Genomic DNA, 14,228 nt, shown 5'->3' with positions numbered 1-14,228 from the left:
TTCATATAGTCTTTGTGAAGTACTTGACACATAAAGTCTTTTGTGAAGTGCTTGGCACATATAGTTTTTTGTGAAGTGCTTGGCACATATAGTCTCTTGTGAAGTGCTTGACAACATATAGTCTTTGTGAAATGCCTTGTTCTCATATGAAGAGCTAGGCCCACACTGAACAGATTTAAAGACAATGTACACCCCTAAATGAAACCAGCATTGGCATAGCCAATAGGTCTAGCCTTTTTGACCTTGTTTTATAAAAAAAAAGTTCGGGGCTAGAGCAACATTTTAAGAAGCCGTTCAATGTGTAACATATCTTGAGGCATGGGTTCAACAAAACAGTAACTGAAATCTATCAATTGGAACTGAGGGCCACACGGTGTCAAATATGTCTTGAATGTCCATTAAATGTGGGACAGAAAGATACCTTGAGTGCTCCGTCACCGATGGCAATTGTGTGTGCGTGTGGATGGGTACCATATATGTGGGAGAAAGTAACCTGAGGAAGAGAAGCAGGGGAGTGGTGCGTGTGCGACACCTCTCCAGAGTAAATACTCCGGCTCGAGTGTAAAAAACACAGCAAGGGCCCGGTCCAATTATCAAAAGCAAACCTTCGAGAGCCACAGAAGTGACCCCCCATCCCCTGTCTCCATTTAGTGACATTATACACGTAGTACAGCTACTACTTAAAAGGGGACTTTACCGCGAACAACGAAACGCGGTCTGTACTATTTCTGCGTTTGCAGTTTTATATAGCGTGCGCTCGACCCCAAGGTATCCGAGCACTTTACATGACCACCAGTTGCAATACAGACGGACACATTATTTTTTTGGCACGGGTAGATTATATTAATTAATTTGCCCATAATCACAGGATAGTGAGCTGACGCCGGGACTCGAAGCTGGCTCCTTAAATTCCAAAACAGACACTTCTGTAATAAAAATAGCTTCTTTACTTTGCAATGTCATGAATGATGCGATTGATGTCTGGATCGAAAATAATAGGATAGCCGCCTTTATTGTCTGTTCAAAAGAACCGAGTTTGTGGTTCCGGTCTATGCCTTTAATGGCAAGACTCTACGAGGAATCAACTTCCGGCACATGTTCATTGCAAAATTATTTTTTTATTTTTTTGGCACAGGTAGATTAGATTAATTTGGCCAGAATCACAGGATAGTGAGCCGACGCCGGGACTCGACGCTGGTTCCTTAAATTCCAAAACCAACACCTCTGTAGAGTAAATAGGCACGAGCCTAAAAAACACAGCAAGGGTCTAATTAGCAAAGATAAATCTTTGAGAGCCATAGAAGCGAACATTGCCAAAGTGAAATAGGAAAATCCAAGGAAATCTGTGATGCCTGGTGTAGTCTCCATTCTCAAAGACTAAGGCTTAGCCCGAGGCATTGTTTATAGCTACCACGAGGTTCATTCTAAAGGAAAAAAAAAAAAGCGAGCACCATCTGTTTCCAATTACCGCCAACGCGATAATTGGAAACAGATCAGATTAAAGCTTGCTCCTGTGGACACTAGGCCATGGAACAAACAAGGCTGGACTGTGAGAAAGTGCCATCTTTCTTGCATGGTCTGCACTCACTTTTTGCTGAATTGCTGATGTACTTTGACTGAGTGTGCCCTGGGCTCCTGCCAATCGGGTACCCATGGCCTGTGTTCCTTCCCTAAAACTGTATTGAAACCTAAACACAATCTGTATCTCTGGCCACAGGTAAACTCCTGGTAAATGGTAACCTAGGTACCCAGGGTACTGTGACCAGAGAAGGCCCCTAAGGGCTGCAGCACTTATTGTGCCACCCTTAGAGGGCCTCTACCCTGACACACACACACTGCCTTTGCAGGCTGAGTGTCTTGGTGCAGAACTAAACAGAATGTCGACATGGCACAAATCCCTGTGTGCCGTGCCCACAAACACACTGCACTGGCATTCAGCAGTCATCCCTCCAGCTGGGTGCACTTTGCCAGTGGTGTGGGCACAGGTGCAAGAGCCCTGTGCCCCTACAGTACCCAGGGCCATTCCTGGGCACTGTAAGTGCAGTGATGCCATTAAGAGTATATGGTGCTGGGATGTTGTCGTTACGAACTCCACAGCACCATAATGGCTACACTGACAAGTGAGAAGTTTGGTATCAAACTTCTAAGTACATTAAACCCACACTGATGCCAGTGTGGGATATAATGTAAAATGCACTATAGAGGGCATCTTAGAGATGCCTCTTAAAACCTAACCAACTCCTAGTGTCCTGACTGCGTGGCTACCGAGGCTGCCACCACCAGACATGTTTCTGGACCCTTGGGTCGAGAGCTTGCCGCTTCCGGATGCCTGAAACAATGCACATCCTGGGTCGGGGTGCCAAGCCTCCTCTCCCAGGATGGGCAGGTGAAGCTTCAAAGGCATGCTACCTTTTGTGAGCTTCCCCAGGCCAATTGCTGTACTCAGCAACTGGCCCCAACCGGTTCTGACCCCCAATCTGGCGTGAAGACAGGCCCTACGGCCCCCTGTGCCCAACTCCTGGGTGTCCATCTATCCTCCAAGATCCCAACTTACCTCTCGAAGTGGTAGTCGCATCTGAAGAATCTCCGTTTCCGAGCCTACAGCCTTTGTTCAACTTCCAGCTTTCCCGTTAAATAACATTGGGCACCCAAAGGCCCAAAAGCGCCCTGCACTCAGCCGCCCGAGTGCCACTGGAAGTGCAGCATCTATCCTACTCTACTTCCCCACTTGCCCTGTGTAAGTGACCAGGAGCCCAGCTCCCACAGCCGCGTGGCCTGCCTGCTAGCAGCCATCAACCGAAGGCCCCCTATCCTCCATAGGATAACATTGGGCCTACTCACTCTGCACCCGGCTGCCCCTGTGCCACTGAGGGTGTAGCAACTGTACTTACCTGACCCTGGTGGACCCCTAAGTCTACCCCCAGAACGTTAACTCTGCCAACCGAGTACTTACCCAAAGAACGGTAACTTGATTTTCTCCGTAGGGTAACATTGGCTGTTTTTTACTGAAAATTCTTCTAAGTGTCGAATTTTGCAACTTTGAAATATTCCTTAAAAATCGTCCAAATATCAAAAACGAAATTACTCACCTGTGATCAGGAGAGATCCCAGTGGTGTGTCTCTGAGCCCAGCACTGAGCGTAAAAAGTAATTATAACCGTGATTTACTGTTAACCCAATTTTCCCCCTTAGGAATACATTGCTTGGTTTTTACCAAAATTTCTTCTAAGTGTCGATTTTCAAAACATACAAATATTCCTTAAAAATCGCCTGTGTAACAAAAACGATTTATTTCACAGGAAATGCTCCAGGGCTGATCCAGGAACAAGCCCTGAGTAAGAAAAACATTCGTAAAATAATTTTATTGCATTTACTTAAAACTTCCCATTGAGCTCAATGTTATTTTGTGTTTAACTTGTGTTGCAAATTTCAACAACTGTATCTATTGCATTTAAAAGTCAACTGCTATTTGAAAGTATTCAATTGCAACATCTCATTTTGAGAAAGTATTTATGACACCTACTGTGGTTCTAAAATAAAGTAACTATAGATTTTTATATACACAAAACAATAGAGTTCAGTTCTTGAGTGTGTGAGACCTTTTGCTGACTGAGTGTGTTCCACAAATGCTTTACACTGTCCTCTGATACTGCCTTACTGCTCGACCAAGCTACCGCTTTAGAGAGTAAGGTTATATATAACTTTAGCCTCTGCCATACCTCTGGGAACTGTGGACTCTGTGCACACTGAACCTTACTTTGGTTCAGTATATACAGAGCCACCTTCTTACTGGGAAAATCCCCCACCTTGCACCAATTGCGTGCTGTGTTTTAAAAAAAGACACATGCACAGGCCAATTACAGGCTAATAAAAAAAAAAGCACATGCACGAGCATGTGTTCAGAGCTCAAAAGCCCTTACTTAATGCGTCGCAGGTCCCCCTCCCAGATTTATATCTTTGGCTACGCCCTGCACATTCAAAGTAAAAATTCCAGGTTGGGTTTTAATTGTTTAAACTTATTTTGAAAGTGACTTTTAGTCTGGACAGGTCACCTTTATTCTAGTGAGCTTAACTGATACAATTAATGTATTGCAAATGGTTTCTGATCATTACCGTACAGGATGCTTTGTCTACATGCTTTTTATGCTCAGCCAATCAGCATCCCCCACTGAATCCCCCTTTCCATCAGCTCCTTCAGAGGAAAGATATTTTGTGAAAAACTTGCAGATGGTAAAATGTCATTTTTTCTTGCTCCAATAAGCTCACACTCTTGCTTCCGTAACAAGTGCTTCTACAGTTCCTGTAATCACAATACATCTCCAATAATAGTCTTAAATCTCCTGTCTTTCTCTGACTGTGCTGTTTACTTATCAGCCAGGTTCACCGTCATTGGACCAGAACAGCCTGCCATTGCAGAGGTGGGCAAAGACGTCATCCTTGACTGCCGCATCTCCATCACTGCTGAGCTGAGGGAGGTGCGATGGTTCCGAATCCAGGCCAACTACCCCTTCATCATCAACCTGTACGAGAGGGGCAAGGTGCAGCCGACATGTGAACTCCCGCAATATGCGGGAAGGATGGAGCTTATGAAAGAAAACATCACTCGTGGAAATGTGGCCCTGAAGCTCCGCAATGTCTCCCTTGAGGATGAGGGCACATACCGTTGCTACCTTGAAACCGACAACTACTTTGAACGTGCAGAATTTGAACTGAGAGTTACAGGTCAGCCGCCTACCTTTCCCTCCTTTCTTTTCGTTTTTGTTGCATTTGTGTATTTTAACATGTACATTTCCACCCACAAGAGCTTAGTTTATTTTAGGGTCATTATATTGGATTACTAAACGTTGCATACAAGGTGACTGCTGTGGGAAGAGCAAGATGTTTGTTCAGGTCATAAAGAGAGGCGTGATAAGCATAAAAACACAAGTATGCTCTGCTCAAAGGGGCATATACCGTAGGATAGTGTGTGCACCTCTAGAGGTCAAGAGAGAACTCTGAAAACTGTACCAAGCTGGCCTTCCTTGCACCAAGGTACTTATTTACCACACATATATGGGCGTGATGCTTCAGTTCCTTTTGAGGTGGTCCTGGGTGTGCAGCACGAAAAGCCAATGGTTGTACCTTATCTATGTAGGCAAAACAAGAACTTCAAGTTCATAGCATGCATGGCTGTAGATACACATGCTTTGCACACTCCTGCCGTCTAGTGTTGGGCTCAGATGTTACAGACGCTTTTTCTTCAAAGAAGCTTCAAGTCCCACTGTGTTGTACAATTCCTCCCTTAGTATTACAATGTGTGTAAGTGTCTACTCAACCCTTAGATTGTTGTTTTTGTGTGTGTGTTTTTTTTATGCCATGGGATTTGGATATGTTTTGTAATGACTCCAAGGTCGACTGCCTCCCACTGCCTTTCTCTGGCTTAGCTGTCCGCACCTTTTGACACCCACAATTGGAGAGCAATCCTTTTGGTTCCCTGGCAGACGAGAAGAATCGTTGTGATCCTTTGGGCAGGGGAAAGATCAGAATCAAGACCTCCGTTGAGTCCTTCCTTCTTCGGATATAAAGACTTGGAGAATGTAGACAAATATAGAGTGATGGTTTAAAAGCCCTTCCTGACTTTCAAGGAAGAAATTGATTTTGACGAACCTTGGCACCCAGCTATTGCTTCTTTCACCTAGGCACTCCCCTTCGCCTCCCGCACACCCATATTCTGCACCACAACCACCTTCTTCACAATCTTGAGAGGGGTCGGTCCTCTCTTATTGTGACACCAGCAGCCATCATAGGGAGGGAGACCCATATGACCATCATGTGGGGACAGAAGCAGGGGACGGCTTTGTGGGGTGACTATAATGTCGATCCAACAGCCGGCCCTGACCCTGAGCCCTGACCCATCAAGGCATCATCCCTGATATTACTACTGCATATCATGCAGATACTTAGAGGGCAGCTCATCACCGCAAGGTGGACATGCACACTATCGAAGAGGAGGATGACGTCCTCATAGAAACCTTTTCACATACTGAATACACTGTCGGGTTTCAACTGATACTCAGAATTGTTTCCGAGAGCGTTAAGGACCCAGATAGGGCAAAGGGTAGTTGCACCAAGGGCGGAGAGGAAATTCAAGGCATCTCGCAGGGAACCTCTCTACATTAGAGGGCAAGTTCCCCCCGACTCCCTGGTCATTCAGAAGGCAAGGGAGCGAGTTTGCGTCCAGGCTACTGGGAATGCAACCCCCCCCCTTCAGATAAGGAAATCAAGCACCTTGATGCTACTTGAAAAGAGTCACATTTGGGGCAACTACCCCGTGGAGAATCACCAAATTGATAGGTTTGCTGTCATAGTATGACAGGTACCACAGTTACATTATCTTCCAGAGACCTATAGGAAGAGAAGTGAGCAATCAGTCGCAGAGGGAAAAACTATGTCTAATGCAACCATCAAGTGCACTCTGGATGCAGCACACTACATCCTTTCAAACCAACCCTAATGTATGGCTTTGTGTCTCCTGTTTTAAGCTAGAGGTGCAGCAGTAGCTTAATGTCCACTTCAATGGGGAACATCTCTTTGGACCCCAAGTGGACAGTATGTTAGAGAACGTTAAGAAAGGCACTAAGATTGTAAGGTCTGTGAGTGCCCGACAGACCTTAATCTAAGGGGACCCTTTCGTAGGTCACAGGTAGTAGGGGGCAACAAGGCAACACCACCAACCCAGGCACAGGCGTACGAATGACAGTAGCAGCCATTTCACGATTCCCACATGAGCGGGGGTTACTGAAGAAGGGGTTATAGGGGTAACATGGTAAGGACAGGGGAAGAAGTGGCTCCGGCAAGGGAGCCCCTGCTCCTAAACACTGACGTTCGAGGCATATGAGCTGCAGAATTTATACTCGTGCATAGATCGCCATCTGGTGTTGGGCTCGGATGCTTGCACCTTGTTGTTGTCTTTGAAGAAGTCTTTGTAGTCATGAGATAGGTGACTCCTCTTTTGGACAATAGTGCGCATGGACATCGACTCCATCTTTAGATAGTTTTTTTTCGCCATCGGGTTCGGATGTGACTTGCTGTGTTCCTGGTCGGTGTCGTTATCGAACTCACTTTCGACGCGCAATCACAGCTAACAGACGGTATTGTCTCAATCGTGTTTCTTTCAACAGGCACCCTCGACAACAGCTTTGAAAAACATTGACGCCTGCGAACTTAGACGCGGGCTGTTGCGCCTACCCGCACCGGTACAGACGGACATCGATGGAATGGACTCCCTTTAAGAAATGTCCTTAGTGTGGTGCTAAATTTCCACACTCGGACCTGTCTGTAACTTGTGCCTCTCTCCAGAACACCGAGAGGACGACTGTGAGGCTTGTTTATTCTTCAAGTCCAAGAAAACCATCCGGGATCGTCGTGCTCGACGCCATGAGATGCAGCGCGGCACAGGGTCCATTCCAGACATCTTCCATGCAGGCCCTGAAAGCCTCCTGGAACCAGAACAGGAAAAACAGGTCCAAGACTCCGAAGTAGACGTCTCCGACGCCGAAGATGACATCACCCCAGCTCAAAGGGACGAGAGTACTAAGACCCCCGCCCTTCCCAAGCCCATAACTAAGGCTCCGGTCACACCTTCGGGCTCAGGTCTACACCATACAAAAACTTTGAGTGCCCCGCCTTCTGGCCTAGCGCCGAAGGACAAACAAAAGCCATCTGGCTCCAGCCAACCACCCGGTCCGAAAAGCCATCTTCGGCTCCAAAACAGCCAGAGAAGACACCTGCACTGAAACAGCCACAAAAGCTCTCTGCACCGAAACAGCCGGAAAAGACCTCGTCACCGAAGCAGCCAGAAAAGCTCTCGGCACCAAAGCACACAGAAAAAGCATCCGGCACCGAAGCAGCTGGAGAAAATCTCGGCACTGAAACAGCCAGATGAGACCTCCGCGCCAAAACAGCCTGATAAAACTTCAGAGCCGAAATCATTAAAGGACACGTTTTCCCATAACTAAGCCTCCCAAACAACCACCTTCAGAGCTTAAACAACCCCCACCAAAGGTCTCAGAGCCAGGGAAAGCTTCCATACTGTACAAGCCAAAGCCAGCTTCTAAGGATAAATCTTCCATGCCAAAGAAAACGGTTGATACAGAAGAACTTTTTCTCCCCAACCCAAAGCAAACCACCATGTTAATCCATACAAAGACTGGTCACATAATTACCAAACCACCTGCAAAAAGGAAACCAGAACTTTTACCACAGGCACCAGTTCCTCCAAAGAAATTGCACATAGCTACTAATACTTCACCACCACCATCACCCCCTCCACCAATTAACCCTAATTTTCTCATCTCACCACCACATTCTCCACAACCACTGGATAGTGATGAGGCACAGGAGGATAGGCAAGAGGATGAAGACATAGTGCCATTAGACATTGATCCTGACGATCCACCACAGGAACCAGACCCATGGCATGACTGTAATACGAATCCTGATCTAAATAATAATCCTGACTTCTATCCCTCAAAACCATCTCCACCAGATGATAATGTAGGTTTTGCCCAGTTAATCAATAGGGCCACAACATACCATAAAGTCAAACTACACTCAGACCCTGTAGAAGATGACTTTCTTTTAGAAACTTTTGGCCCGCCAAAAAAATCTACTCGCATCTCGCCAATGCTTAAAGAACTTCTTAAACATGCCCCTGAGGTGTTTAAAGACCCAGTTAGAGCTAGGGTTCTTAACCCCAGAATAGATCAAAAATACAAGGCAGCTCTCACTGACCCCAAATACATCAAAGGTCAGTTCCTTTAGATTCCTTAGTGGTAGCCAATGCACGTAAAAGAGCAAACTCTCAGGGGTCAGGTGACACACCACCTCCTGATAAAGAATCTAAATTACTAGACGCATCAGGCAAACGTAATGGCGTCTCAAGCTGCAAATTCATGGAAAATAACTAACACACAAGCCCTTCTAGCAAGGTACGACAGGGCTCACTATGATGAGCTAGAAACCCTCATTCAACACCTACCACAAGAATATAAGGACAAAGCCAATGTTCTTATACAAGAAGGCAAACTCATTACAAATACATCTAAAAAATGCGCGCTCGAAGCAGCAGACACCGCATCCCGTGCACTAAATACCAGTGTCTTGCTATTCAGACATGCCTGGCTCAGGTTATCTGGCTTTAAACAAGAGGTACAAAATACCATTCTGAATCTACCTTTTTTTTTCATAACCAATTTTATTATGAGTTCAAGCATAGCTCAACACAGCCCTCCACAGTCAGGAGGAGACTGTCAAAGACAGATAAAAAAGAGACATATCATTAGTACAGCATCGAACCCATCGTTATACAGTAAATGGCATTGAACTACCCCACCCACCCAATCCCAAAAACACCAACCAGCCCCGCCCACAGCTACCCACCCCTTATCCCACCCTAACCCAGTGCACGCGATCACAGTCCAGCAACTTGGGACAATCTACAAAGGTGGAGCCGGCCAGCGGCCTAGAGTGCGGGATCCACATCCAGCTGTAATGCATCATCAATGTCCACAGGGGGGTCGAGGAGCAGGCCCCGGTAATCCGCCCACCGTTTCCAGATTTTGTAATGTTTGCGGGGACATCCCCGGGCTTCAAAAACAGGCTGTTCTAGACCCATGAGGAAATCCAGTCCCGCCCTCCAAGCCCCGAGGGGGGGGGCGCGCTCGCTCTTCCAGGCCTGCGCCAGGTCTCTCTTCGCCACCACCAGCCCCAGCAACAGCAAATGGCGCTTGTAAATATTGCCTCCAACATTCTCTAGAACATGAAGAAGGCCCAGCCTGGGGGTACGGGGCAGGTCCCAACCCAACACCTCTGATAGGCAGTCCCACACCCCAGCCCAGAATCGAGTCAGTCTCTCACAGGACCATACTGTATGAAACAGGGTGCCCTCTTCAGAACCACACCGCAGACATTCGGGAGACGCGACAAGGCCTGCCCGCCATAGACGGTGTCTAGTATAATACGCCCGGTGGAGGTATTTGAACTGGATGAAGCGAAGGCGGATGGCTATAGCAGCACCTCGGGGAGATTCCAAGGCCTCACGCCAGTCGTCATCATCCAGTGGACCTACATCAGCCTCCCAAGAGGCCCGCAGTGCTGCGAGTGAAGGGGAACAGTGAGTGACCAGAGAGCGATATATCTGCGAGACCTTCTTGTCACCCAGGTCTCCCATAAACAGTTTAGCTTCGATAGGACTAAAATCAGGGAGCTGTTCCAGGCCCACCAGACTTGGGGTAAGTGCGTGGCGGAATTGAAGGTAACGGAAAAACTGGGTCTTGGGCATGCTAAATTCGGAGCTAAGCTCCCGAAAGGACTTCAGGGTAGTACCAGAGAGGACATGACCTAGGGACGAGATCCCAATCGCATCCCAGCCGTCAAATCCGGACAGAGACGCCAGCGCCGGTAACAGACCATTTTGCCACAACGGGGTTTCGGCTGTAAGCCGACCCCACCAGCCCACCCGATGCAAGGCCCGCCGCCAGACAGTGAAGACCACTTGGGTGACTTGCGGAAGCAGTCGCCTCCGCCTAGCCGAGTACAACAGGGTGTGAAGGGAGGCGCCACCCATCAGGGAATGCTCAAGGGCATAAGCCGGGTCACTACGGTCGCCATACCACCACTCGTTGAGTACAAGGAGATGGGAGGCCTGATAGTAAGATAAAATATCCGCGGCCGCCAAGCCGCCGCAGTAGGTAGAGAGGAAGCATGTGCGCAGCGCCACCCTGGCGGCACCGCCAGCCCACAGAAACCAGCCCAGCACCGAATCAACAGTACGGAACCACTGCGGGTCAACCTGGAAGGGATGATTCTGCAGTTGATATAGCAGACGGGGCAAAGCCACCATCTTGAAGATGGCCGACCGGCCGTAGATATTAAGTGGCATGCGCGACCATGTCTTGACGTCCAGTTGGACCCGATCCCATACAGGCAGAATGTTCCGGTCCCATGCCACTGCAGGCGAGGCAGAGAGGAAGACACCCAGGTACTTCACACCTTCAACTGCCATCTGAAGGGATGCAGCCCACGGGCAGTCCACTGCGGCACCCCCCAGCACCCACATGGTCGACTTGCGCGGGTTAAGGAAGAGCCCCGATGCCCGACCAAACTCCTGCATCAACTCCAGGACACGAGGACCCGTACGCTGCAGGTCGGTCATGAAAAATAGCACATCATCCGCATATAAGGCTATGCGGTCCGAGTGATCCGCACCCCAGACGAAGCCACGGTAGAGCTCATCGCGGCGCACCCTGGCGGCCAGCGGCTCCATGGCCAGTGCGAAGAGGTAAGGGGAGAGCGGACACCCCTGACGCGTGCCCCTGGACACCGGAAAACGAGCAGACGTCGTTCCCGAGATACGCACCGAGGCCGTGATCTCAGTGTAGAGCAGCCTGATATAGGAGAGGAACACCGGGCCGAGATTCAGCAGTGGCAACAGGGTAAAAAGAAAGGTCCAGCTGACCGAATCGAAGGCACTATCAATATCAGCCAGCAGGAGCGCCGCCGGGTCCTCCGAAGACTCAATCGCCTGTATCGCGGCCTGCGCCCGTCGTATATTGTGTCTCGTTGCCCTGCGCGGCATAAAACCCGCCTGATCTGGGTGGACAAGGGCCGAAATGTGTGGGAGTAAACGGTTCGCCAGCGCCTTTGCCAGGAGCTTGGCCTCGAAGTTGATGAGGGATATGGGGCGATAAGAGTCATGGCGATCGGGGGGCCTACCTGGCTTCAGAAACACCACGATTTCGGCATGACGCCAGTCCGGTGGGAGGCGGCCATGCTCCCGTGCCTTTTCCAGGGCCCGCAAGTAGTGCGGCCCGAGCTGCAGATGGAACTTCTTATAAAATTCGCTGGGGAAACCGCTCGGCCCCGGTGCCTTGCCTACATTTAACTGACCCAGTGCATCACCCAGCTCCTCAGCCGACAGGGGAAGGTCTAGGGCCTCGCGTACCTCATCAGATACAGCAGATGGGGGAACCGAAGCAATATAGTCTGCGATAATGGCAGGGGAGAGAGTCTCCCGAGAGGCATACTGGTGCCCATAATAGCGCGCAAAACTCGTTGCAAGAGCCGCCGGATCTGTGATTGCCACTCCTGCACCATCAACAAGGCCCGGCAGCGTAAGAGGCTGTAGGTTCTGTTGGCACAGCCTATGGAGCATGGTGCAAGACTTGTCGCCCCACTGGTAGACCCGACTACGGGTGGCTAGCCACGCCTGACGAGCCTCATCCAACAGGACCGAGGAATAAGACTGTTGCGCCTGCAGGAGTAGCCGCAGTGCCACATCATCGGGTGCCTCGCCGTGCCGAGCCTCGAGCTCCTCCACCCGCTCCGCGGCCGCAGCAATGCCTCCCAGTCGAGTCCGGCGAGCAGCTGCACACCAAGCAATATCTGTGCCCCGCAGGGTGGGTTTCATAGCCTCCCAAACTGTCACCGCATCCATCCCTTCGGTAAGGTTGTCCTGCCAATAATGGGCGATCGCGCTGCGCAAATGTTGGGAATAATCAGGGCGCTGCAGATGCCACGCGGACATTCGCCATCGGAAGGGGGAGCGTGCTTTGCACAAGTCAATTTGTACCGCCACTGGGGAATGATCAGAGAGCCCGCGGGGCCGAATTGCTGCCCCCTTCACTCTGTCAAGGAAAGCCCTCGGGACGAACACACAGTCCAACCGTGAAAGGGAGCCATGGACAGCCGAGACAAAGGTGTACTCTCGCCGTCCCGCATGCAAATGCCTCCACACATCCACCCAGCCCAGACCATCAACCATAGCCCCCAACCGTGTAGGGGAGGATACAGGTGCCACTCCTGGCCTCCTCTGCCGGTCCAAAGCCACATCCATCACATCGTTCCAGTCTCCGCCAATCACAGCCATGGAGCGGGGGAGCTCGGCCCATACAGCAAACAAACGTTCAGCTAAGGCCCACTGCAGGGGGGGGGGGGCATACACACAGCCAAATACAACCGGCTCCACCCCGACCTTCCCCTGTACAAAGACAAAACGGCCCTGGGGGTCAAGCCACTGACGCTCATGTACATACGCCAGCCGTCTATGAATAAGAATGGCCACACCTCTGGAGCCCCTGGTAAATCCGGCATGGAACACTTGATGGAAGCCAAAGCGCTGCAAGCTCAGGGCTTTTGTACCTAGCATGTGCGTTTCTTGAAGAAGGAGCACATCTGCCAAGTCCCTCTTAGCCCATCGAAGCACCGCTCCCCGTTTAATCTTGTCCAATAATCCCCGTACATTCCAGCTAAGGACACGCATGGAAGCGCCATTGGGCGCCAAGTGAGGAACATCAACCATGATCACAATGCTCCCAGCCCCACACTCCCCGACCCCCGGCCCACCTCCCAGACCCCACAGCTGCAAAACACACAGAGACCACGTGCACCCCCAGAACCAGAACCCCAGACCCCACAAATCCCGAAGCCCCAAGCCCTACTACCCCTCCAATCCCGACCCAACCCACAAGCAACCAAACACCCAGGTTCCCCCCACCCCCACCCCCATACTTCAAAGAACAATGAAGTACCTGTCGCGGTATACGGTACATCAGGCCCAAAACACTGCACCCAAAGCCAGCCATACCAATGGATCCCAACTAGTCCCCCCTTTAACTAATCAGACACACCCAGAACCACCACCCAGTCCCAGCAGGAGGAGGCAGCCCAAAGTACGTGCCCTGAACCCCAACAAACACACATTAGAGTCATAAGCATAGCACCACCAGAAGGTTACAGCCCATGACGGCCCCGGCATTCGCCAAGAAGAAAGCAATACTGCACCAGCCAATGTACGTCCCATCGACCACAGCTCAGCCTCCACCAGGGATAGTCACATAAAGAAGGCAACCAGCAGACAGTCCCCATGACGGGCGATCAGGAGCCTCCATCAGATTGGTCCGCATCAGGCTGTGTGTCCCCCAAGAGGGGGTCCCGGGACAGGGACCTCCGCCGGGAGCGGGACTTGCGATGACGTTTTCCTTTGCCAGACGGGTTGCTCCTGTCCTGAGACGAGCTACGCGATGATCCAGAGTGCAGCCCCGGTTGGACGTGAGGTCGAATCCTGACTGTTTCATCGGTCCAGTTGAAGACGGCCTCCGGTGTATCAAAGAAGATGGTCTTGGAGTTGAAAATCACCCGAAGGCGGGCCGGGTAGAGCAGCGAGTATTGAATTTTTAGGCCACGCAGCTT

The 14,228-nt window shown here is 50.1% G+C and overlaps 1 protein-coding gene across 4 annotated transcripts in view; it reads left to right on the top strand.

Moving 5' to 3' along the window:
- LOC144768675 (butyrophilin subfamily 2 member A1-like) overlaps positions 1–14,228 on the top strand; it is a 440,529-nt gene that overhangs the window by 41,529 nt on the left and 384,772 nt on the right. For all 4 annotated transcript variants that reach the window (XM_078652502.1, XM_078652499.1, XM_078652500.1 and 1 more), the window contains exon 3: positions 4,374–4,721. In XM_078652502.1, coding sequence (XP_078508628.1) covers positions 4,374–4,721 — 348 coding nt within the window. The remainder of the gene's footprint in view (positions 1–4,373; positions 4,722–14,228) is intronic.

The sequence above is a fragment of the Lissotriton helveticus genome, chromosome 7, assembly GCF_964261635.1.
Source record: "Lissotriton helveticus chromosome 7, aLisHel1.1, whole genome shotgun sequence".
Taxonomy (NCBI): domain Eukaryota; kingdom Metazoa; phylum Chordata; class Amphibia; order Caudata; family Salamandridae; genus Lissotriton; species Lissotriton helveticus.
This window is presented reverse-complemented; position numbering and strand designations above follow the sequence as displayed.